The following is a 26,567-nucleotide window of genomic DNA, read 5'->3' as shown; positions in this document are numbered from 1 at the left end:
AGGGGGAAGAAAGAAGCAACTCTTAACTTCTCAGTTCCATTTTGAGAAATGATCACCTCGAACTCCTGAGAACGACAGCCCGGCGAGAGCAAAAGCATTTCTCCCCAGGCTGGGTCTAGGTCGGGAACCAGGCGCGCTTCCGCGGGAGGTGGGGGCGGGGGAGTCAGGTGGCAGCGGAGCGGGAGCCGGAGCCCGAGCGACGCGGCGGGGGCGCGTGCGGGGTGCGCCTCCCTCCGGCCGGCGCGGGGTGCCGGCCCCCGCGCACGCGAGTCGGCCAGCCCCCGGCTCCCGCGCCGCGCTGCTATCCGCGGGTGCGCCAGGGGCGCCCGGCTCCCGCGTCTCCTCCCTCCCTCGCGCGCTGGCTCCCTCTCCCAACCCCCCCGCCCCCAACCCCTGGCAGGTCCCTCCCCCATGCCTGCTCCCGCGGCCGCCGCCGCCGCCGCTACCGGAGGCGCAGGAGCCTCGCGATAGTGTTTGCACAGGCGGCGCGTGACGCCGCCGCCGCCTGTAACTGATGCAGAGGTTACCCCGCCGCCTCAGCCGCCACCCACCGCCCGCCGCCGCCACCCAGGCGACGCCGGGGGCCGACGCACTGCAGAGGTGCCGGCAGGTTCCGCTCGCGGAAGTCTCCTCAGCCGGCGCAGCCCGCACTCCGCCTGCACTTCGGCGGGCGCCCCCTCGACGCCTCCGCCGCCGCGCGCCTTCCCTCCGCCTCTTCCCCGGCGCACCCGCCTGCTCCCTCGCTTCTCCCCCTTTTCCTCCTCCCCGTCCCCTCTCCTCCCCTCACCTCTTCCCTCCCTACCTCCCCCTTCTCGATTTCCTCTCCCATCCCCTTGACTCTCCCCTCCCAGCCCTCGCTCCCTCGCTCGCCCTCAGCGCGGCCCCCGCCATGACGGAGGCGGGTGCCGGTGCCGTTGCCGCCGCTGCCGTCGCAGGGGGGGAGTCGGGTTCCCAGAAAGTAGCTTGATGAGTGTCCAAAGTAGCAGTGGAAGTTTGGAGGGGCCGCCATCTTGGTCCCAGCTCTCCACGTCTCCAACCCCGGGCTCGGCGGCGGCGGCCAGGTCCCTGCTGAATCACACGCCGCCATCCGGGAGGCCCAGGGAAGGTAAGCGCCGTCGCGCCCGCGCCCGCTTGCGGGCCTCCTCTCCCGCGCCGTAGCCCCCGCGCCCCCCGGGTCTCTTCCCTCGACCCCAGGGTGGGGGATGGTGGCGGGGTGGACGCGAGGCCGCCCGGCTCCGGGGAGGTGGTGCACTGGCTGTGGGTGGTGGTTCGCGGGTGGCGGCGGCGACGGACGAGGGGGTGCGCGCTGGAGGGGACGGGGCGAGGCGCGCAGACTCGTATGGGGTTCCTAAGAGCCAAGACTGCTAGGGTGGGAAGCCTCCCCCCCCCGGACGCCAGCCCCTTTCTGCTCCATTTGCCAGTACACTCAGTACTCTTAACCTCCTGGCCTCCGGTCTCTGGTGGGTTTTCCCTCTGGTTGAAGCATTCATCCTTGAGCCCCCTCCCCTTCCCTCGCGCACTCCTCCCATAGAGGCGGTCCCCGCTCTGCGAGCTTTGCAGCCCGGGACCTGGAGGATGCCCTCGCTAGCAGGGTCCCTGCCCTTTCGGGAGAGTCGCTTAAATTATCAAAGCCGGCTTTGATCCGCTGCCTGGCCCTTTAGAGCAATTTGAACGACAGACTGACTCGTGGGCAGGCTTTTAAAACCACCCCCTCCAGATGGCTGCAACTTTCTCTCCTTCGCCATCACCTCCTGCGTGTTTGTGCGTTATCTCTTTTCTGCAAGTAGACTACTGTTCTCTGACAGGGTCGTGGGTTTTGTGGGAAATACCGGCGTAAAGGTTAATGCAAACACGCACCAGATCGGTTACAATTGTTTTCTAAGTTTTCTGGTTTCTTGCATGCAAGTGTGCTGCCACCAGATGTAGCAGTTACACAGCTAGTAAGACGCAGGAGTGCTTTTTGACTAAAATTTCAACTTACTGTATTTAACTTTAAGTATACGACATAAAATGAAATTTGGGAGAACGCGCATTTATGAGGGAAGAATAAATATGCATTGAATAGCGTTTAACGCTCTTTTGTCTGGGAAAACGTTCAGCGGTATTCATCAGCAATTGGTAAATGGGTTGTTCACTCCCAGTTGTGTCTCACAAGGGGACTGTAGCCACATTTTCAAAAAACGTCTGGAAGTCCAAGAGTGATGAATCCTTCAAAGAAACCAGGAGCTTTGATTTATGTAGGAAATGGTGGGGTTAATTTATTTTTAAAATATCTCTCAATATTTACTACCCAGCCTTGACAATTGTAAATCAAGTGTTTTGTGCTCTGAATCTGGTGGTTCAGGCATAGCATTCTTTGTCATTTTGTTCCTGTGAGCATGTGTGAAAGTGACAATAGGCTCAAAGATTGGCATGAATTTGCTCCAGAAAATTCATGGAAAGGTTTGATTTATGGCATCCATTAAACATGCTGAATGCACCGACAGACATTTTCCCCCTTTTACATCTCACCCTCAACGCTGAGTTCTGATTATTAGAAGATAAAAGTTTATTTATTGACTAATTCAAATTTAGTGCATCTGGCGATTTTTCTTTTTGCACTTGAAAATTTGTAAATGAATGTTTCAAAATCTATTTTGTACATAGAGCAGTTGGTGCTTTTAGCGTGCTTCTATTTTTGTAGTTTCATTAAGATGCTTAATGATAGTGTTATCAGGGGTAGTGTAATGAGTGGTGGTAAGTGATGGTCTTGGAAAAGCCCGTCTTTTTTTAAAGGCTTTATCTTTATTTTTCATTCTTTCGTTTCTCAGATGTTTATTGAGCCATTTCTGTGACCCAGGGACTGTACTAGATACTGAGGACATAGTGTTGAATTGTTCATCTGTAACATCAACTATCACCATTAGTAATTTGGGGCTGCAAAGTCTAGATTGTGAGTTTTTGAGGTTACTTCTACTGTAAAGAAAAACAAACCTTCTGTAAGACAAACCATAAGAAACTTTTTTTTTTTAAAAATTATTTATTTATTTATTTGACAGAGAGAGATCACAAGTAAGCAGAGAGGCAGGCAGAGAGAGAGGAGGAAGCAGGCTCCCTGCTGAGCAGAGAGCCCCATGCGGGACTCGATCCTAGGACTCTGAGATCATGACCTGAGCCGAAGGCAGCGGCCTAACCCACTGAGCCACCCAGGTGCCCCAACCATAAGAAACTCTTAATCTCACAAAACAAACTGAGGGTAGGGAGAGGGTGGTTGGGTTATGGACATAGGGGAAGGTATGTGCTATGGTGAGTGATGTGAAGTGTGTAAGCCTGAGGATTCACAGACCTGTACCCCTGGGGCTACTAATACGTTATATGTTAATAAAAATTAAAAAAAAACTTCTCTACTATTCTTCAGTTTTCCTGATGATTGAAAATTCTTAGGGGTTAGAATAAATTAGCTTGAACTTCTAAATAGAATTCTTTCTAGAAGTTTGGATTATAGTAGACTTTTATGTAAAGTAAATTAGTGAATCTTTTGTTACTGAAGTAAGACATGCTCTTGTGATTGTGGTATTTCACCAAGACCTCTGTGGCCACAGTAATATATTTTTGGCCAACCAGTATGTAAGTTAAAACTGTTAATTTTCTCTAGGGTTATATATATTTATCTTGAAGATACAGTCTCATATATCATTAATGCTAACAGGAATTGCCTGTATGAAACCTTAGACATAATGATGGAGACATTTTCTATTAAGTGAGATCCCAGTTTTCATTTTAACAAGTGTTTAGCATCTTTTGTAGATATACATATTACTAGTACATAAATAGATGGAAGTTGAAAGAGCATTGGACTTACGGTGACTGTTAATAGTAATAGTTAATATTAGTGGAATGTGATTATATGTATCAAGGTGGGAACAAACTTTCTGAAAAATTGAAGCAATTTAATGTAATATATAATAGAAAAACTTAAAAGGCACATATATGTATGTGTACATGTATTTTAAAGTTGTGTGATAAACTGCTTTTAAGCAAACTTAACCTTGAAAATGGGCTATTTTGAGGGCACCTGAGTGCCTCAGTGGGTTAAACCTCTGCGTTCGGCTCAGGTCATGATATCAGGGTCATGGGATGGAGCCCCGCATCCCATGACATCCCATTGCATCGCATTGGGCTCTCTGCTCAGCTGGGAGCCTGCTTCCCCCTCTCTACCTGCCTCTCATCCTACTTGTGATCTCTGTCAAATAAATAAAAATCTTAAAAAAAAAAAAGAAAATGGGCTATTTTTGAAGATGTATCATATACCTGTAAAAATTAAGTATTTTGAAGTTTTGATGTATTTGAAACCAAAAATCTAATATTATAATCTGATTATTTTCAGTGCTGCATATTTTGGCTTTCGTCCTTTCTCACCCTATTCCCATTCTCATCTTAATATAGTTTTACTTGATTACAAATAAAATACACTTTTAAATATTAAAAGACTTAGGAATTTGTTGGAATTTAGGAATATCTGTGATACAGTGTAGACAACTTCTTTTCCTGAGTCCTGAAGCTTTTCCTTTATCAGTCTTGCAGTTCCCTAAGACTGCTCAGCAGTATAGCTCTAAGTTTCATGTTGGATCTTTTAAACCTGTGATCTCTATCCCATTTTAGCTTTAAAAATCCTGTAAGGAGATTTGGGAAGTTAAGAAATTAAGTAAATTTCCAAATAGAGGTCAGTTTTGCTTTACTGAGACCTAGGAACCCAGTGTCATATTGGCTAGATGAGCAGATGGTTTTTTTTTTTTTTGGCCTATCAGTACATGGGTACTTTTGAATTAGTTATTGCTAAGAATCAAATGATTATACAGAAGATTTGCATTTTCTTTTCTGTTTCATCTTACCAGATCTGAATAATTTGCTTATACTTTTGTGTAAACAGTGAAAGTAGTTTGGTTAAAAAGATAATGTCACAGAATAATTAAACTGTTGCTGTGTTTTCATGTTTACAGACTGCATCCTTTGGATGATTGAGTGATACCTGTAGGGGGTTGTTTAAAGTAAAGGTATACCAGATGACCTTTTAGTTTCTTGAAGTCACTCGTTGGAGGAGGGCAGGGTTTTATGTTTAGGGATTTTAGCTTATAAATAGATCCATGGTAGATGCCTCCTTTATAGGAGCACTTTTATGCATCAGAGGAGAGAGAAAGGAGGGAATCCTAGAATATAGTTAGCTGTCTGGGAATCTACCCCTGGGTAACACGTTTTTTGGTCTCAGGAACACTTTATTCTCTTAAAAATTACAGAGAACTCTACAGAGATTTTATATGGTTATGTCTATTGATATTTACTGTTCTAGAAATAACTTCAAAGTTATTAACATACTTAAAGATAATAAACTGATAACTTTTATCAAATTTTTAAATGAATAAAAATTCTAAAACAAAAACTTTAGTGAGACTAGTAGCATTTAATATTTTTGTAGCACTTTAATTTCTGACTTATTAGACAGCTGGAGTTGGCTTCTGATTTTAGTCTCTTGTGATTTATTTTGACTGAGATATTGTGAAGAGACTCCAGCTTCACATAGATATGTAGTTAGAAAACTTGATGTATTTTGATAGTTCTTTTAGAAATTGTACGTATACTCTAATACTACACCAAAATTTGACAAGTGGCAGGTTTAAAAAAAAAAAATGTTACTTACGGTATGGGAGTACATTGTATTTCAGAATTGTCTCCAAGACCCAGAAGAGATCTGTGGACCATACATTTATAGCCTAAGGTGAGACCACTGAAAGGGTAGGAAGCATGACAGCTGTCTCCAGGTGTTTCAAAAGCATAAATAGCAGAGACAGTAGATCCATTCTGCTGTTATAGAATGTAGACCATCAGGTGAAAGAAAGGCACAGATGTAATTCAGTATAGTTTGTTGACCAGAATATAACAAGTGTATAGCAGCTAGACTCGTCCAGCAGTGGGAAAAACTGCTTTTATTGAGCGATCCCGGAAACCAACATAGTACTATATGTTAACTAACAAAATTTAAATTAAAAAACAAAAGTATAAAGTGATAAGAATTTAAAGCATCTACAGGGACATTTTCGGGTAGGGCAGAGATTCTTATTTTGGATGCTCTTGGATTAGGTGACTTCAGGTCCCATCCCCTTTGAAAATGTAAACATTCTGTGGGTTTTTTGGGAAAATAGCTGAATACTGTAGTTAAATTATACATATATATATATATATGAATGATTCTGAATATTCTCTTAAGTCACTAGTATGAAACTACTGTTGGCTTTATTTTGCATTTTTTATTGTGCTTTTTCTCATAGTATTTTCTGGAATCAACATGTCAGTCTTCCTGAAATCTTGCTAAATTCCCTGTGAAATATAACAAGCTTTGAAGACATTTTAGGGAATCAGATGCTGCTTGTGATACAGTTTAGTAGAGTTTGTAATATATTTGGGCACAGAATTTTAGGATACTGCAAGGGCTGATTTTCAGTTTTGAAAGAGAAACTATCACCATGTATAGTCTTTTATTTGTGATTGTTTATGCAATTTCAGGAGGACTCTGCTTAATCTTTTGTAATGGTTTTAAAGCTAGAGAGTCTGCAAAAGAGGATACATGAAGGAAAAGTGTCTACTTTGATTACTTTTGACCTTAAAACTATATCTGAGATATAACCAGGACATAAACTAAAATGAAGAATTTTAGTTCTCATCTTATTCAGAGAATTATGTATGTAATATTTATCATTACCTAGAACAATTCATATTTTAATTTTATAAGGAACATAATCTCTTCTGTGAATTGGGATTGAAAGGTTTTAGGGAAGTTAAGCATAAATTCCCATCTTTGTTGAGGTCAACGTAAGTATAGTGGCACACAGCTTGAGACTTCATGTACTTGTTGCATTTGGATTTAGAGCTCATTTTCTCTAGAAGAGCCATAGGAATAAGTCATTTAGTTTCACAAAATTCTTCATGCTTATTAATAATTTTCAAAAGTCTTAGAATAATTTAGAAGAATAGTGTTATGAAGTAGGAGAAGCCTTACAGTACAGATGAGAAAGTACATTGATCATAATTGGAATTCACATGTAGTCCCTGCTTTGCCATTAACTAGCTGTGTAACCTTGGGCAAGTTGCTTATCTCTCTGCTTCAGTTTCTTAAAATGAGAATTGTAGAGCTGAAAGGAACCTTGGAAGCAATTGAGTCCAAACCTCTCATTTTACAGATGAGGAAACTTAGATAATTTGCCCAGGCTTTTACTATGAGAGACTTGGGACCAAAATTCAGTTTTTTGACTCTCAACTTAGTGCTTTTTTCTTTATACTTTGTGGCTTCTTTTCATCTATAAAATGAGAGGTTTTGAATTCATGGCTCTCAGAGGTCTTTAACAGCTCAAAAATAATACTTTTTGACATTTGACCTAATATAACTCACTGGAGGAAAATTTGGGAGCTTTTATTTATTGGTGAAATAAATGTTTCCTGAAGAAGCAATGTGACTTTTTCAAGGTTATGTTTTGGTTTAAGAGAAGATAGCCTTCATTATGAAAAAAAATTTTTTTTTAAAGATTTTATTTATTTATTTGACAGCAGGAGAGAGACAGCAAGAGCAGGGGGAGTAGGAGAGGGAGAAGCAGGCTTCCTGCTGAGCAGGGAGTCCAATGCAGGGCTCCATCCCAGGACCCTGGCATCATGACCTGAGCCAAAGGCAGACACCTAACGACTGAGCCCACCCAGGCGCCCCATGAAATAAAATTTTAAGTTTATTTATGAGCGTGGTAAATAGTGTGCTGAGTGATCTTGTTGATGTTGGTTTTTTGTTGTTGTTGTTTTTTTAGAATGATCTACATTCTATAACATTGTAATGACTATATTAAGAACTGTGTTAATTACATAAATGACAGTGTGGTATGCTGAAAAAAGTAACTAGGTTTCTGGAGTGTTTGCCGCCCCCCCCCCCGCCCCCCCAATGCCTCCGCCCCCATTAGGTGCTCTGTTTCTTAGTGTTTTACAGGATTGTCATGATTTAGTAGCAGGTCCATCATGCAACCTTTTATATTACAGTTTTTATGTTGCCTACTAATGGAAAAGTCTTTAATTCATAAACTATTTTTTGTTTATTTCTCTATTCTTGGTGCATACTAGGATGTCCTCTCTAGGGGCACCTGGGTGGCTCAGTGGGTTAAGCCTCTGCCTTCAGCTCAGATCATGGTCCCAGTGTGCTGGGATCGAGCCCCACATTGGACTCTGCTCAGCTGGGAACCTGCTTCTCTCTCTCTCTGCCTACTTGTGATCTCTGTCAAATAAGTAAATAAAATATTAAAAGAAAAAAAAGGAAGTAAGAAGTTTTGTTGAAGGACTACTATATTTGCTTAAAAATGGAGTGATTACATATCTTACTTAATGTGCTCATATTTTCAGACCCAGGAGGATTCTTATGTTATTTGTTTATTCTTAAGCAGATTATATTTTAGAGCATGATATGCACTGCAGCAACAATGACAACTGCAATTTATTGTTTGAATATATATATTCATTTAATTCTTATAACTCTGTGAGGTATGTGCAATTTTTATTCTTATTTTACAGATGAGGAAACAAGCACAGAGAAGTGAAGAAACTTGCCCATGATCACAGTAGTGAATGTTAGGGCTGAGATTTGAACAAAGTCTGCTTTTTAACCACAAGGATACATTGCCTGAGATAGAGAAATTTGGTTTTGGTTAATTTCTTATTTTTTCCTTCATAAATTTTAATTTATTAGTCTTTTAGGCTCATTCACTTTATCTGTAAAGTTTTGTTAATTTTTTTTGCATGAGTTTTATGCATGTATGAAGATAAGATTAAAAAACAACACATAATAAAAGTCCCAAATCAAACAAACCAATTTAGAAAGTTGTACCAGCTGTGCACATCTTAGATTTCATTTTTTCAGATTGTTTAGTTCTTTCATGGGAAATGTTAGTGGTACACTAATTAAAAACCTTATTTTTATGTTTAAAATCTAAATTAGAATGCCATTTATCTTCCTCTTTTGGCCTCATAAGCCCACCACAGCCATAACAAATAAACGTTAGCATTTGAACAAAGAATATTCCACTGTCAGGACAAGAGTTACTACTTAGCAGTGGAGGCTATATAACCTTGTGCATAAGGCTCTGAACAAAATTGAAGTGGTTTAGTGGCAGATCTTTCTTATTTGACATGGGCAGGGGAAAGAGGCTTGAAGCTCAGTATGGCACATCTTTAAGGATTTTTAAAGCATTTAGTTTTAATTACTTTATTGCATACAAAACAAATCTCTTGGTAACATATATTATTTAGTAAATCTAATGAGAGACAGAATTTGAATAGGTTAATAGGAATTCAAAACATGGTGTGGAAAGATACAAAGCTGATCCAGGGAGTAGGTTATGAAGTGTAAATCTTCTCGTGTGGCTTCATTATTAGGTCTGAAATGTTGGGAATATCAAGAAGACAAGTTATACCAATTTTTAAGCAAAAATGCTTATATTCTACAAAGATGCATTACAAAGCCAAATGTGCGTGACTTTTGGGGATGACTTAGAATATTTGTTTCTTTTCATTTAAAGGGATTATTAAGAATTGGTTATACTCATGAATGTGGGCCTTTCTTGGAAACTAATTTAGCTGGAGATAATGACAAACTTTTCCTAGATTTAGATTTTTAAGTGTTACTGTTAATAGTATCTGCTAGTATTGTTGAATGTGATACATTGTGTGATTTCATGATTCCACACTTGACACTAGGTATGTGCTTCCTATCTGATGATAATGGGGAAGGTCATTGGGATTTGTTTGAAGCCAGTCAGATTCATTCTGTCTCAGGAGATCTGAGGCATGTTCCAATTTTTTTTTTTTCCTTTTTGGTAAATAGTGTGTTTGCTTCTTTAAAAATACAGTTTTTCCTTTTTCTGGGCATAAGTTTTTAAAAAATATTGTTATTATATGGTTTTGTCAACTTTGTTACTTTTTTTACTTACATGTCTCATTTATGCATATACTTGTTAATGTTCTAGGTACTTTATAAATAGTAACTCATTTACTTCCAACAGTCATGTGAAAAAAGCACCGTTATATCCCTATTTTACAAATGAGGAAATTGAGGCCCAGAGAAGTTAAGTAACTTACTGAAGAACACATAGAGACTATGTAGCAGAGCCAGGATTCAGACTAGGCTCCTAAGTGCATGCTCTTAGCAGTTATACTGCTTCTCAACGGGTATTCCTTTGAATAGATGTAATATAATTTACTCAGTTAAACATTATGTAGGTAACATATTAGTCATGGTTCTCTTGCTTACCTCTGATAAAAACTTAACACATGCTTTGATAAGTTAAAAGAGGAATTTATTAGGTTACATAACTGGGAATTGTATGTGTGGTGGTTGGAATGGCTTTGAAAATAGTTTTGAGCCAAGATCTCAAATAATGTCATTGAGCCTCTGTTTCCATTTCTGGGTTCTGCTATTTATTTATTTATTTATTTGACAGAGATCACAAGTAGGCAGAGAGAGAGGGGAAGGGAAGCAGGCTCCCCGCTGAGCAGAGAGGCCCAATTGGGAGCTCTGTCCCAGGACCTTGGGATCATGACCTGAGCCAAAGGCAGAGGCTCCAACCCACTGAGCTACCCAGGCACCCCGTGAAATGCATTGCTTTTTAGCGTGCAACCACAATGGAAAAACAGCCTCTTTCCTGATGTCCGTATGTCAGTTAGTTCTGGGTTGATGACGATGTATTCTAATTGTCAGTGTCTTAACCAATCCCTGAGACCTGGGAGATTAAGTACTGGGAGGTTGTTAGTCAATATGGTTCTGGTTAGGGTGAGTTGGGGAACCCACAGAAAATCATGATTGACAATCCCCTTAAGATCATGCAGATTAAGTTGAGTGACAGTTTTCCTGAGAAAGGGATTATGATGAACAAATACAACTATTGTAGGTAGTTATTTAGGTTATTTCTTTTTCTTTTTAATTTAAATTTTATTTTTTGGCTATTATAGATAATGATATAATGAATATCTTTGAGTAAGAGCTTTTTTTTATTTTTTAAAAGACCGTTCTCAATGAAATTGTCAGGGTAAAAAGCATGACAATTTCAGGACTTTCCATGAATGTTACCAAATTATTATTTGAAGAATTGTATTCAGCTCATGTATCAAAAATACATGAGATGAGCTTGGATTTTTGAATCAGGTAGGGTTCAACTCATCCTAGAAAGTACTGGACTTCAATATTATTAACACAGTGTCTTGCACTTAACTGAGAGGTTACAAACCTGACACTGAACATGTATCTAATGGAATTTATTAAGTGTGTCCTGCAAAACTCTTGGCTCTTACTTCTCTTTCTTCCTAGTGTCCTACTTCTTTGGCCTAGTTGACAACATTATAGGTAGTTTTTGGATATTGATACCATATGTTAAAAGCATTATGATTTAGAAAGGTAATGTAGTGTAATATTTAAAAGCATGCATTTGTAGGCCTGGATTTCATTTGGATTTACTACATTTACTAACCTCTCATTGTTTCACCTGTAGATTTTCTTTTCTTTTCTTCCTTCCTTCCTTTCTTTTTTTATATAGTGGTTATATTAATTTTAAAATTTTATTTATTTATTTGAGGTGGTGGTGAGGGAGAGGGGGAGAGAGAACCTTAAGTAGGCTTTCCGCCCAACAGAAGGCAGGACTCAGGGCTCAGTCTCCTCCCTGAGGTCATGACCCGAGCTGAAACTTGAGAGTCAGAGGCTTAACCAACAAAGCCACCCAGGTGCCTCAGGCACCTGTAGATTTTCTTGGTTGTAGGATGAGATAGTAGTAGCAACTACTTCACAAGGTTGTGAGAGTTAAATGAGAAATTCATGGTATATTAACCAGTCATTATATGTTAAATATTACTATTATATATAAATAAAATGCTTTCAAATTTAAATTTTTTCTTTGCTTAAATGGTAAGAATAAAAAAGTACTATCTGGATAAAGGTCTCTTATGGCTGGAGTACACTTGTTTTTCATGGATTGTCTCCCTGGACTGTTGAATTCTAGTAGAGTTGTGTCTGACAGAGGCAGATTTCAGAGGATGTATAAAATTGCTACTTTCATTATTTTAGTTCTTGTAATTCTTTGTGGCTTGAGAGTTGATCAGATTTATGAGATATGTTTACAACATTTAAGCAAGCACCAAGCACTAGATATGGATTAGCAGTGTTTATGCTTTATTTTGCTTTTCATACTGCTTTTGATATGCAGAAATACACTTAAAGCATGCATTGAAACTTGTAAAAGTGGCATGTGTTGTGTTTTTGTGTGTGCTTATTTGTATCAAGGAGATTGCTTTATGTGCACTAGGTGCATAATAATGTGTGTTTATTAGTGGGTGTGTAAGCAGTGTAGTATAAGGGTTAGGATTATGGGTTTACTATAGATCTGGGTTTATATCCTTTCTCTGTCACTTCTGAGCTGTTTGACTTTGGTTAAGTTACTTGCTGTTACTATTTGTGTATGTGTGTTCATGCATTGGTGAATTTTTTCTTTTGAGAAGAAAGGCAGGGATAAAAGTTAAAAAAATTCATTTCAGGAGTCATTGAAAAGTAATGTTTAGGTTGCATTTCCTCATACATATATGTTCTCATCTTACAGTTTTCATAATTATATTTTAACTTAATGTATACTAACTCATTTAGTTGATATGTATACCAGAATTTAATGATAATTGTGATCTCATTTCTTTTCACTGTATAATATGGCATTTATTATGCATATAATATTTTTTCTTCCTTTAAATTGCTTCTTTGGTATATGTTTGAAGGATTTGGTTTATTGGGCAAAAGGATACAAATATTTTTTATGTGTTATGTATTTTATATTTCATTTTATATTGTTATTGTTTTCCCAATGGGATAACTAGAATTTGTGAGTCTGTTATTGCTTTTCAGATATGAATCAATTGTCAGAGCTTTACTTTTATAGAAACCTTATTGACATAGTTTGTTTATTCATTCAGCAAGTGTTTTTGGATCTAGAGCCTAGCACAGGGAAAACAGAGATACATAGATATAGTCTGTACCTCTTGTGAGCTTGGTCACTGTTGACTGTAAGGAAGACTGTAATTCATAATACATAATTCATATTTTGAGAAACACCTTGTGGGTCAGGTAAAACAATATGTGAGTTGCCAGTTCTCAACTTCTGATATAAACAGAAAGAACTGTAATACAGTTGTAGCATGTAGTATATCAAAGTGTTCTATCCATTGGTTATTTGGTTGCTAGGAAAAAAAAAAAAAACCAAACTTAAGCAAAACAGATTTATTATTATTAGCTGGGTATATCTTAGTACCCTGTTAGACCCCTAGGGGACTGAAATAGAAACTGGAAATTCAGGAACCACAGTAGTACCGTTCTCTTGTGGATCCTAGAACAACCCTTCCCAGCTGTGAAGGAAAGTTCTTTAAAAAGGTAAATAGGAAGGGAGGAAATTGTATTTCTACCATGGAGGTATGAACAAAGTGCTCTCTAGAGAAAGGAATTACAGTTTTCCTTCAACTTAATAAATAGTATCTTCTTGTTTCAATTGGTGTCTTGATTGCTGAGGAGATGGAACTTAATTTTTGTACAAAAACCCATTGCTAATTTTTCTTGAAGTCTGTGTCTCAGGCATTAGAATATATATAGTACTGATGTCAGTCCTTGTTATAGTTGATGGAACAATTTTCTCCATCATTTTCCTTTTTATGCATTCGTAAATTTTTCATTATATAAAGTTTTCCACTTTCATTAACTTCAACACAAGTTTTTCCTTGTGATATTTTTAAATACATGTCTTTAAAAATTATTAGCCTTTAAAGTTCAAGTACCATAATTTTACTGTGATGCAGTTTATTTTTTAAAAAAATATTTATTTATTTATTTGCGGGGGGGCATGTGTGCTGGGGGTTGGGGAGTGGGGTGGGGTGGAGAGGGAAATTCTCAAGCAGACTCCCTTCTAAGCTCAGAACTCCACTCAGGGCTTAATCTTAGGACACAGATCATGACCTGAGCCAAAACCAAAAGTCAGATGCTTAACTGACTGAGCCACCCAGGTGTCCCATGCATTGATCTTAATTTTTAATTTTATATGTTGGTTTATCTTTCATTATTGAAGTATAAAACTTAGAGAAAATGTATGTAAATTTTTGCTCAGTGAATTATTATGAACCATAATCGGTGTAACTACCACTCAGTCAAGAAGCAGAACGTTGACAGCACTTCAGAAGCCCGCCCCCTCCCTTCTACCATCAGTCACTACATTCTCTCTTCTCCCCAAAGAAATCACTATTCTGACTTGTTATGCCTGTTTTTGAATGTTATATAAATTGACTCACATAATATATGTTTTATTTCTAGCAATTTTTGCCCCACATAATGTTTTTGATATTCATCCATGATAATATCTGTAACTGTAGTTGATTTTCATTGTTTTATGTTACTTTGTATGTGTATACCACAATTAATATAATCTGTTGATATTCAGGTTGTTTCCACTTTCTTATTACTACTAATAATGTTGTATGAATGCATTTATACTAATCTTTGCATGTACTATATTTGTTGAGTATATACCTAACAGTAAATTTACTGGCTTATGTGTATGAATTTGCTGGTTTTCCAGAGTGGTTGTAACAATTTACATTTCCATGAGCACTTTTTGAGCGTTCCTATTGCTCCACAGCATCACCAACTGTTGGAATTGTTAGTATTATTTATTTTTGCTAATCTGATGGCTGTGAGGTGGTATTTATGGTTTTAATTTTCATTTCCCTGATAAGTAAAGTTGTTAACTAGTTTTTTGTATTGGCTTTTGAATATCTAATGTATATGAAGTGTTCAGATCTTTTGGTCAGTTTTCCTTTGTGGTGTTTGTCTTAAAAAAACAGTAAGGTATTTGAAGGAATTCTTTTGTATTGTGGATAATACTCTTTTATTTTTTAATAATCTGCCCTCCCTTTCTGTGGCCTGTTTTTCCCTTTTCTTTATGGTATTTTAGAAGTATGTCAAGTTCATAAACATGTTTTCCTATATTTCCTCTCATGAAGTAGGCATTTACAACTGTAAATTTCCCTCTAAGCACTCAATTAACAGTTAGTTCATCAAGTTTTGATGTGTTTTTGCTTTTATTAATCTCAGGTGTTTTCCAGTTATCCTTTTGACTTCTGCTTTGGACCTGTTGCTGATCTAGGAGTATATTAATTTCCACATATTTGTGGATTTCCCCAGTTTCTTTCTGTAATTGATTTCTAATTTAATTCATTTGTGGTTGGAGAACATACTTTTGTCTATTTTCAGTCGTTTTCAATTTGTTGACACCAAGTTTTATGGCATAGCATATGGGCTGTTCTTGAGAATTTTTCCTGTGTGCTTTAGGAGAATGTGTGTTCTCTTGTTGGATGGAGTATCTTCTGCATGTCTCTTAGGTCTTGTTGGTTTATAGTGTTCAAGCTTTCTGTTAACTTGTTAATTTCTGTCTCGTTCTATTTGTTATTGAAAGTGGAGTATTGAAATCTTCCAGCTGTTACAGGGTTGTCTGTTTCTCTTTGATTCAGTCAGTTTTGTGTCATGTATTTTGAGGCTCTGTTGCATGGTGCATAGGTGTTTATAATTTTTATATCTTATAAAATGGGTTTACCCTTTATAATATGTTATAAAATGTTTCTCTTCACCTCTAAAAACATTTTAGATATTGTCTGATATTAATGTATCCACTACAGTTCTGTTACGGTTGTTATTTGCATGGTGTCTGTGTCCATTCCTTTGCTTTCAGCCTGTTTGTGTCTTTGAGTCTAAAGTGTGACAGCATTAGTCAGATCTTGTTCTTTTTAAATCCAGTTTTACAGTCTTTGCCTCTTGATTTTAGTGTTTAGTCCATTCACATTTAATGATATTGATATGGTTGGATTTATGTCTGCCATTTTGCTTTTTGTTTTCTGTATGTCTTCTTTTTGTCTCTCTTGGCCTCTATTGCATTCTTTTACACTGAGCATTTTCTAGTGTAACATTTTAGTTCCCTTGATGATTTTTATTTTTTGAGTTATTTTCTTAGTGATTGCTTGAGGGGGAACATCACACAACTTAGCAGAATCTAGTTCAGATTAATAACTTACCTCTAGTGATATATGGAAACTTTATTTAGCTCTACCCTGTCCTTCCCTTTTTTTTAAAAGAACATTGCTTTGTTACCAAAAGATACATCACTATAATTATTACTTTATATAATTCTATGTCTTTTAAAGAAACTGAGATAAGAAAGGAAAACATAAATATACTTATGGTTTATGTACTCAGTTATTCATCATTTTGGTTCTTTTCATTTCTTTCTGTAGATTTGATTTACTATCTGATACTATTTCCTTACTCAGTAAAGTTTATCTCTACCTGCCTCCTTCATGCTATTATTGTCAAATGTTATATTTCTAAATGGTTTTTTTAAAGGTTTTTTTTTTTTTTTTTAAGATTTTGTTTATTTGACAGAGATCACAAGTAGGCAGAGAGTTGGGGAAGCAGGCTCCCCACTGAGACAGAGAGCCTGATGCGGGGCTCAATCTCAGGACCCTGAGCCGAAGGCAGAGGCTTTAACCCATTGAGCCACCCAGGCACCCCATATTTCTAAAAACGTTTTAGGCCCAATGATATAATTATATACATGGCATATATATAATTACTTTTTAAATTAAGAGAATTTAGAAGAAGAAATAGGCAATTATGCTATCTTTGCTGGTACTCATGTTCTTTCATGTAGATTCAAATTACTCTATGGTGTAGCCAGAAGAACTGATTCTGATTCTTATGCCAGTTGCAGTGTGCTGTTCAGCCCCTGCAGTGGGTTTTTCATTTTAGTTATTGTACATTTTAACTCCAGAATTTTCATTTAATTATTTTGTAAAATTTCTCTTTTTATTGGCATTCGCTGTTTGATGAGACATTGTCTAATAACCTCCCTTTAATTATTTAAACATGGTTTCCTTTAGTTGTTCGAGCATACGTATAATAGCTGATTTGAGCTCTGAATCCAACATCTGGGCTCTCTTAAAGGCATGTACCATAATCTTCTTGACCATCAGATATGACTGTGGTTTTGGCCCTGTTCATTTTGTCTCTTTCTCTGATTTTCCCATTAAGCTTTTGACTGGTTTGTTTCTATTGCTGTCACACCTCAGCCTCCACCAAGTGCTGGCTGATTGCTTTGTTGTTTTCATCAACATCTTCGGAATTGCTTGCTCCACAGTCTGATTGCTGCATTGGGAGGTTTCTGCAGAAGCTAAGGGTTGCCAGTTTTTGAGATTTGTGTGTGCTTTGAGAGGTACCTGCCTTTCTGTTTGCTCCATTCTTAGTAGTTGAACTTCTAGAGAGTCTGTAGCTTTGCTTGTTGCTACTTCTGTCACTGAACTACAATCTTTTAGTTATTCACCTCCAACATCTCCATAGTTTTAGAAAATGCCCTCAGGAATGAACTTTTCCACAGTTGGCCAGATAAAGTATCTTCCCTTAGGTAGAGAGTAGAGCTCTCAGTTCTTAGGGCCTGTTTTTTTCCTCTGGAAGAACCTCTGCTTTGCCTCAGTGGAGTTAGGGAGAGAAAAAGGAAAGTAACTGCTTTTTTCTTCTTTTTTGTTTTTCTTGTTTTAAGAGAGAGGGGGAGGGAGAGGAACTTACGTAGACTCCATGCCAGGCATGTAGCCTATATCTATCTCACAGGCCTGAGGTCATGACCTGAGCCAAAATCAGGACACAGGAAATCAAGAGTGGGATACTTAACTGACTGAACCATCCAGAAGTCACAAAAGGACATGACTTCTGTTGAAGTGATACCCAGCTGTAGGAGTAGGGCCTTGGGTAAAGATGGTAGTCCCTTTTCTCAGCTTGCTTCTCTTGTGAAGAGGTTTTACTTATAAATGAGCAGTTGTGAACCCAATATTTTTGGCCTTCTATACCTAGAACAGAGCTTCAGCCTTGTTAAGTGGGAGTTGGTTGGGAGGAGGGACTCCATAGTTTTTTCATACATGCTTGCCTCGTGTAGAGTTTCTGCAACATGGAGCTGGGTGGGGGTTGGTGGTGAGAGATGCCAGCATCCTTCTCCTCTGGGGTGAAATTATCCTCTTGGACTGGGATAGGAGAGCTAGCTCCTGGAGCTCCCATCTGGTGTAGACCTTCTGTCACATGGAGTTGTGGGGTGTGAATGGGAGTGATTTGTGGCTCGGATGTCACAGATGCTTGCTTTTCTCACCTCAGTTTATTATATTTTCTTGAATAAATGTTTCTCCATTTGTTGTATGCCCTTAGGATGATCTCCAGAAACATTAAATGGTTGGCGGTTCTTTAAAAGAAAAAAAGTTGGCACCTGGGTGGCTCAGTCTGTTAAGGGTCTGCCATCAGCTTAGGTCATGATTCTGGGGTCCTGGGATCGAGCCCCACATCGGGCGACCTGCTTAGTGGGGAGACTGCTTCTCCCTTTACCCCTCCCCTACTCCCCAGCTGGTATGTACGGGCACTTCTCTCTCAAAAAAAAAAGTTAAGGAAAACTTTTCACCAGTTAAATGGTTGTTTCAGATGGCCCATTGAGCTCCTAATGCCACTATTCCTGAAGTCATCCTATCCTGTTAGATTGTCTTTCAGAAACTTTGTTATTGTTATGTTTTTTGTACTTAGATCTATAATCCTCCTGAAGTTGATTTTTTTTTCCAGAGTGGTGTGAGGTAGTACTGCCATTTCCATATGGCTGTCCTGATATTATCTTAGCACCATTTATTGAAAAGAACTGTTCTTTGCCACTGTTTGGCAGTGCTTCCTTTTTTTGCGAATCAAGTGTCTGTACCCAGAAATAGGTCTGTTATTGGGCACCTGCATGGCTCAGTTGTTTGAGCATTTGCTTTTGGCTTGGGTCATGATCCTGGAGTGCCAGGATCAATCCCCTGGATCAGGCTCCTTGTTGGGCGGGGAGACTGCTTCTTCCTCTGCCCCTCACCCTGCTCGTGCTCTCCCCGCCCCATAAAGAAAGAAAAGAAAGGAAAAAAAGGAAGAAAGGGAGGGAGAGAGGGAAAGAAAGAAAGAAAAGGGGCGCCTGGGTGGCTCAGTGGGTTAAGCCGCTGCCTTCGGCTCAGGTCATGATCTCAGGGTCCTGGGATCGAGTCCCGCATCGGGCTTTCTGCTCAGCAGGGAGCCTGCTTCCCTCTCTCTCTCTCTCTGCCTGCCTCTCCACCTACTTGTGATTTCTCTCTGTCAAATAAATAAATAAAATCTTTAAAAAAAAAAAAAAGAAAGAAAGAAAAGAAAGGCCTGTTTCTAGGCTGTACATTTTCTTTCTTTTTTTTCTTTTTCAAGATTTTATTTATTTATTTGACAGAGATCACATGTAGGCAGAGAGGTAGGCGGTGGGGGGGCGGGGGGGGGGAAGCGGCTCCCCTCTGAGCAAGAGAGCCTGATGCGGGGCCTGATCCCAGGACCCTGGGATCATGACCTGAGCCGAAGGCAGAGGCTTTAACCCACTGAGCCACCCAGGCACCCAGTAGGCTGTACATTTTCTATCATTTGTCTGTGCCACTATACTGTCTTAATTACCGGCTTGATACCTAGTAAATGTAATTAGCTTGATATCCAGTAAAACAAACTGTCCTGACTTTTTTTTTTTAGATTTTTTATTTTATATTCGACAGACAGAGATTACAAGTAGGCAGAGAGGCAGGCAGAGAGGGAGAGGGAAGCAGGTTCCCCGCTGAGCAGAGAGCGAGCGCCATGAGGAGTTGATCCCAGGACTCTGGGATCATGACCTGAGCCGAAGGCAGAGGCTTTAACCCACTGAGCAACCCAGGCACCCCTTTCCTGACTTTTGGTAGGTGAAATTCTAAAGATGTTCTCCCAAGATTTCTTTCCTGCGAGTATTCAGTTGAATACTTAATCTTATGTAGTTCTTTGAAGGGATTTTGCAGATGTAATTAAAGTCACTAGCAACAAACCTTAAAATGGTGAGATTGCCTTGGATTATTTGGGTGGGTCCAGTTCAGTCACATAAGCCCCTTAAATACAAAAAAGGCAGCAGAGAAGGCAGGAGAGAGAGGTGGGGCAGAAAAAGGTCAGAGGGATTTGGCTCAGAAACGTGAAAAGGACTTGGCCTGCTGTTGTTGCCTTTTAAAGGGGACCAGGAGCCAGGAGATCTAAGTGGCTAAGACTGTCTCACTTGACAGACAGAAAAGAGATGGGGACCTTTGTCCTATCATTGCTTGGAACTGAATTTTACCAGCATTCTAAATGAACCTGGAAACAGAGTCTCTTCTTGAGTGTCTAGACAGAAACACAGCCTACAGCCTATCTAATACATTTCATCCTTGTGAGATTCTAAGCAGAGAACCAATTGAGCCATGCAGATCCACAGAAACTGGAGATAATACATAGGTGTTTTTAAGCCTCTACTTCTGTGGCAACTTGTTAGAAGAGTGATAGAAAATTAATACACATTTTATTGATTGTCTTCAAAATTGTCTTGGCTTTTTTTGGGTACCTTTTATGAATGAAACAAAACTAAAACAGATCTTTTGATGGTTTGAAATTGCATTGAATCTGTTGATCATATATTCACAATAATGAGTGTTCTAATCCATATAGATTGTAAATATTCATCATTTCAGTAATATTTTATAGTATTCTCTATAATGATCTTGCATAATTGTTATACCTGGTGTTCTATTTTTATTTTTTGATATTACTGTGAATAGTATCTCTTTAACTTATTTTCTGTTGCTGATATGTAGAAATTCAGTTAAAATTTTTTTTTTTTTTTAAAGATTTTATTTATTTATTTGACAGAGAGAGATCACAAGTAGACAGAGAGGCAGGCAGAGAGAGAGAGAGGGAAGCAGGCTCCCCGGTGAGCAGAGAGCCGGACGCGGGACTCGATCCCAGGACCCTGAGATCATGACCTGAGCCGAAGGCAGCGGCTTAACCCACTGAGCCACCCAGGCGCCCGAAATTCAGTTAATTTTTGCATATTTCCTTGGTAACCAGCAATTTTGGTTATAATTCTGATTATATATCCAACTAGATTGACTTTCTATAAACATGTGGCTTATGAGTGATAAATTCATTTCATTTTACCAATCCTTATACTTCTTGGTTTTCTAACCTTGTTGCAGTGATTTTAACTGCCAGTACAGTGTTGAATAGATTGTTGTAGTGGAAATCCTTGTGTTGCTCCTATTTTAGAAGTATGGGAAGAATCAGTATTTTACAGTTTAGCTTATAGGCATTTTGGATCTATCCTTTCTCAGATCAAGGAAGTTCCTTTCTATTACTGGTTATGAGTTTGTTTTTGTTTGTTTAAATCATTAATGAATATTGAATTTTATCAAATGCTTTTTAAGCATTCATATAATTTTAACTTTTCAGCATTTTAAAAGATGTGAATTATTTTATTGCTCCTTAATTATTACACCAGTCTTGTATTCCTAGACTAAATCCAATTTAATTGTGAACCATTAGTTTTTTTATATGAATTACTTTGCTGATTTTTCATTTGTATTTTTGCACCTACATATGTGAATGACATAGGTGTGTAACTTTCCTTTTGCATAATGTCCTTGTCAGCGAGGTAACACTGGCTTCATAAAAATGAGTTGGGAAGTGCTTTTTCTTTTACCACTGTCTTAAGAATTTATGTAAGAAGGGTGTTAGAACTTCTTTAAGTATTTGGTAGATGTCAGTGAGGAAGCTTTCTAGGCCTGGAGTTTTCTCTGTGGAGAAATTCTAAATAATGACTTCAATTTCTGTAATGTCACAGTTACTCTTTAGAATTTCAGTTTTCATATCAGTTTTGGTAAATTGTATTTTCTAGTAATTCCTACATTTTATCTAAAATTTCCAATGTGGGCGCCTGGGTGGCTCAGTGGTTTAAGCCGCTGCCTTCGGCTCAGGTCATGATCTCAGGGTGCTGGGATCGAGTCCCGCATCGGGCTCTCTGCTCAGCGGGGAGCCTGCTTCCCTCTGTCTCTCTCTGTCTGCCTCTCCATCTACTTGTGATTTCTCTCTGTCAAATAAATAAATAAGTAAATAAATAAATAAATAAAATCTTAAAAAAAATAAAATAAAATTTCCAATATGTGTGCATAAAATTGTAAATAATATTCCCTGTGATTTTTCTGTGTCTGTGATCTGTGATGATGTCCTCTTTTCATTCCAGGTGGTCACTATCTGTATCTTCTCTTTTTTTTTTTATCTCTCTTACCAGTTTATTAGTTTTTTCATGGAACCAGCTTTTAGCATTCATTCTTTGTCTTTTATGTTTGTTTTCTATTTGATTGATTTTTAATCTGATTTTTATTGTTTCCTAATTTGACTTTCTTTGGGTTTAATTTGCTGTTCTTTTTCTAGACTTGTGTGACACAGACTTAGTTCTCAGATTTTTAGCCCTCCTCTCCATTCTTCCCCCATCCCCACCCACAATGCATTTGAGGTTAGAAAGTACCTAAGCATGGGTTTGACTTCTTTTCTCTGATTTTTTTTTTTTGCCTTACCCCCAGAATTGAGGTGAACTTCATATAAAATACAATTAACCATTTTAAAGTTTTCACTCCCGCAGGTTTTGTTATGTGTGTGTGCGTGTGTGTGTATGTATTTCAGCTCAAAATATTCTGCAACTTCATGATTTCTCTTGATCCATGGATTATTCGGAAGTACAGTTGACCCTTGAACTATGTGAGAGTTAGGGGTGCCAACCCCTACACAGTTGAAAATCTGCATGTAACTTTTGACTTCCCAAAAATTTAATTACTAATAGTCTACTGTTGGCTGGAGGCCTTACTAGTAACATAGAGTTGATTAGTACATAGTTTGTATAATTATTATATACTTTAAAAGGCTTTTATTGCTTTCTGATCTAGCTCCACTGTAGTAAGAACTAAATTTGTTTGACTTCATTTCTTTAAAATAGACTTGCTTGATGACCCAGCATATGGTCTTTCTTGGTAAATAAAAATATTCCTTGTATAGGCCTTTCCAAAATTTTGACTTTGGTGTTAGATGTGAGTGTGTGTGTATAAATTGTATCAGGTTTGTTTCTTAAGATTATCATTCCTTTTTTTTTGCTTGTTTGCTCTTACTTAGAGCACGTTTAAAGGTTTAAAATGTCCCAGGGGTGCCTGGTGGCTCAGTCAGTTGGGCCTCTGACTTCAGCTCAGATCATGATCCTCCAGGTTCTGGGATGGAGCGCTGTGTCCAGCTCCCTGCTCAGCAGGGAGCCTGCTTGTCCCTTTCCCTCCCTTCCCACCCACCTCATGGACTCTCTCTCTCTCTCTCTCTCTAATAAATCTTAAAAAAAAAAAAAGTCCCAAAGTGATGGTAGATTTGTCTCTGTATAGTTTGTCATTTTTTAGGTATTTATATAATTTTTGTTGTAGCTGCGTATAGATTAAGGACTTTTGTATCTCCCCCCCAAATCTTTTATCATCACGGCATGTTTCTCTTTATCTTTTGTAATGCATTTTGCCTTGCAGTGTACTTTATCTGGTGGTTAAGACAGATACTGTTAGCTTTCAGTTGCTAAATGTTTGTATGGTATATCTTTTTCCAGACTTCTCCTTATAACATTTATTTATATTTTAGCTATCTCTTTTAGTGGTTATCCCAGAAATTAAAATATGCCTCTTTGACTTATTAAAGCATAGTGTAAGTCAGTTTTCTTTCTGCTTGCTGGTCAAGCAGCAACTTCAGAGACTGTTAACTATACAGTTCCTGCTCCTGAATTATATACTACTATTACTACATAGTAATAGTGGTTTGGTTCTTTTTTTTTTCTTCAAGATTTTCTTTTTTTGAGAGAGTGTGTGCACAAGTAGGAGAGGGGGAGGGGAGAAGGAGAAGCAGAAGCAGACTCCCTGCTGAGCAGGGAGACCCATTATATGGGGTTCCCAGGACTCTGGGATCATGGCCTGAGTTGAAGGCAGATGCTTAACCAACTGAGCCACCCAGGTGCTCTTGTATAGTTTGGTTTTACATTATTTTAGCCACCATAAGATATTATTAGTATTTTATATAGTAACTCTGTATTTACATTTACAAACATAGTTACTACTTTTTTTATTTAAGTAGAGTTGATTCTGTTTGTGTAAAGAATGCTCTTTAATGTTTTCTCTATTTGGGCCTATCTGGTATGGAATTCTGTTACTGCTTGTCTGATAAGTCTTTCCTCCATCTTTATTCTTGAGAAGTTTTTGTTGTTTTTGTCTGACCTAGGAATCTGAGTAGGCAGTTATTTTCATTCTTTAAGCTCAATGTGTGTTATTCCACTGAGCCCTGATTTCCATTATTTTGTTCTGGAGTCAGCTGTCTATTTTATTGTTGCTCCTTTGGTGGTAATCTAGTTTGCTGTCTCTGGTTGCTTTTCAGGTTTAGGGAGGTTATTTTTGTTTTTTCAAGCAGTTTTACTCTGATGTATATAGGGATGCTTTTCTTTTGTTCTCCTTTGTGTATGGAGGACTTCTTAGATCTTTGACTTGTGGCTGCACTATGCAGTGCCACTACATACATGTGTCTGTTTAAATGATCATTTAAGAAGTTAGAAATCTAGGGTCCCTGGGTGGCTCAGTGGGTTAAGCCTCTGCCTTCGGTTCAGGTCATGATCTCAGGGCCCTGGGATCAAGCCCCATATCCGGTTCTCTGCTCAGCAGGAAGCCTGCTTCCTCCTCTCTCTCTGCCTGCCTCTCTGCCTACTTGTGATCTCTGTCTGTCAAATAAATAAATAAAATCTTTTAAAAAAAAGAAGTTAGAAATCTAAGTTCCTCAAGTTCTCAGTAGCCACATGTAGCCACATGCCTGCTGTTTTGGCAGATGGAGAGCATATCATGTCCATCATTGTAGAAAATTTTGTTGGACAGCACTGTTAAAGCCTTTTATAAGTTTTGGGAAATTTTCAGCCTTTATCATTTCAGATAGTCCTATCCTGTCATCATCTCTCTGGGAATCCAGTTGTATATATACTAGATCTTCTTACTATATGCTCTATATTTGTCATGCCGTTTTCTGTATTTTCATTTTTTTATTCCTAATGTGCCTTTGAAAGGTAAATTTTTCTGAGATATCTTCTAGTTCATGAATTTCTCTCTCTCTCTCTTTTATTACAGAGGGAGGGGGGAGGAAGGAGCAGGAGGAGAGGGAGACAGAATCTCAAGCAGGTTCCACACCTAGTGCAGAGCTTAACTTTTGGGGCTCAGTACCACAACCCTGAGATCATGACCTGAGCTGAAATCAAGAATCAAACATTCAGTCAACTGAACCACCCAGGCACCCCTCATTAATTCTCTCAAGCTTTTTAATATGTGTCAAACTCATCTACTGAGTTCTTAACTTAAATCCTCTTACTTTTTTTGGTTCTAGAAAACAATTTGGTTCTTTTTTTGTAATTTCAGGTTCTCTATTAAAGTTCTCAGTCTTGTTATTCAGCATAATTATTTAGAAGTGTTTGATAATTTCATTATCTAGATCCCTTTGAGTCTTGTTCCATGTTTTATTTGCTTTTCAGTCATGTGTTACTTTCTTGGGTTTCTCTTTCATTGTTTTGTTTTTTAATTGGATATGGGACATTTTTAATGAAAAGCCATAGAGATCATTTGGGGCCTAAAATAATGGTAGCCTTCCATGATAGGACTTACATTTAATTTTGGCAGAAATATAGGGGCACTGTAAACCTCAGATTTTTCTTGATCCACTTTTAAGGATTGAGATTAGAAACTGGACCTTAATCCTATTTACTTTTGCTCAGAGATGGGGATCCCAATGCAGAATTTTGGGGAGGCTCTAGATTTCTTCTTTTTTTCTTTTTTCTTTTCCAGGACAGCCCAATGATACTGCCAAAGTTTTGCTTAGCATCTCAGTTTCTGAGTCACTAGTTCGGAAATCAGCAGATACTTCTAGAGTCTGGGGAAGCCTCATTTACCAGACTCAACTCTCTAGAGTTTCTTTTCCTGATTTTGTCCCCATGATTCTTCACTGACCTATAACTATAAGCAAACTTTAAAAAATAATAATTTAGTCCAGGTTTTCAGGTTTCCCAACCCAGAATATTGGTCTGATTTATCTAATCAGCGTTATTAGAAGTTCTTGTTTGCTTTTTTTTTTTTTTTTTTAAGAATTTTTTTGGTAAGTTTTTTTACTTATTTGACAGAGATTACAAGTAGGCAGAGAAGCGGGTCCCCCGCTGAGCAGAGAGCCCGATGCGGGGCTCTATCCCAGGACTAGGGGATCCTGAGCTGAAGGCAGAGGATTTAACCCACTGAGCCACCCAGGTGCCCCTGCTTTTGTTTTTAATATTTCAATTTGTTGGAACAGTTTGGGTGAATTTGAATTTTTTTCCTCCTCTCAGTAGGTTTTTTTTTTTTTTTTTTTAAGATTTTATGTGTCAGAGAGAGAGAAAACGAGCGAGCACAAGCAGGGGAGTGGCAGGCAGAGGTAGAAGCAGGCTCCCTGCTGAGCAAGGAGACCAAGTGGGAGTTGATACCAGGAGCCTGGGATCAGGCCCAAGCCTAAGGCATTTGCTTAACTCACTGAGCCAGCC

General features: G+C 38.7%; 1 protein-coding gene across 2 annotated transcripts in view; it reads left to right on the top strand.

The window, feature by feature from the left end:
- The first annotated feature begins 535 nt into the window (after nucleotides 1–535).
- The window catches only part of TLK1 (tousled like kinase 1), a 143,980-nt gene continuing 117,948 nt past the window's right edge, over nucleotides 536–26,567 (top strand). For both annotated transcript variants that reach the window (XM_032355916.1, XM_032355917.1), the window contains exon 1: nucleotides 536–1,105. In XM_032355916.1, the coding sequence (XP_032211807.1) occupies nucleotides 967–1,105 (139 nt within the window). In that variant the 5' untranslated portion in view covers nucleotides 536–966. The remainder of the gene's footprint in view (nucleotides 1,106–26,567) is intronic.

Source organism: Mustela erminea, chromosome 8, assembly GCF_009829155.1.
Source record: "Mustela erminea isolate mMusErm1 chromosome 8, mMusErm1.Pri, whole genome shotgun sequence".
Taxonomy (NCBI): Eukaryota; Metazoa; Chordata; class Mammalia; order Carnivora; family Mustelidae; genus Mustela; species Mustela erminea.
Note: the sequence above shows the minus strand (reverse complement) of the source record. Positions and strands in the feature narration are given on the sequence as shown.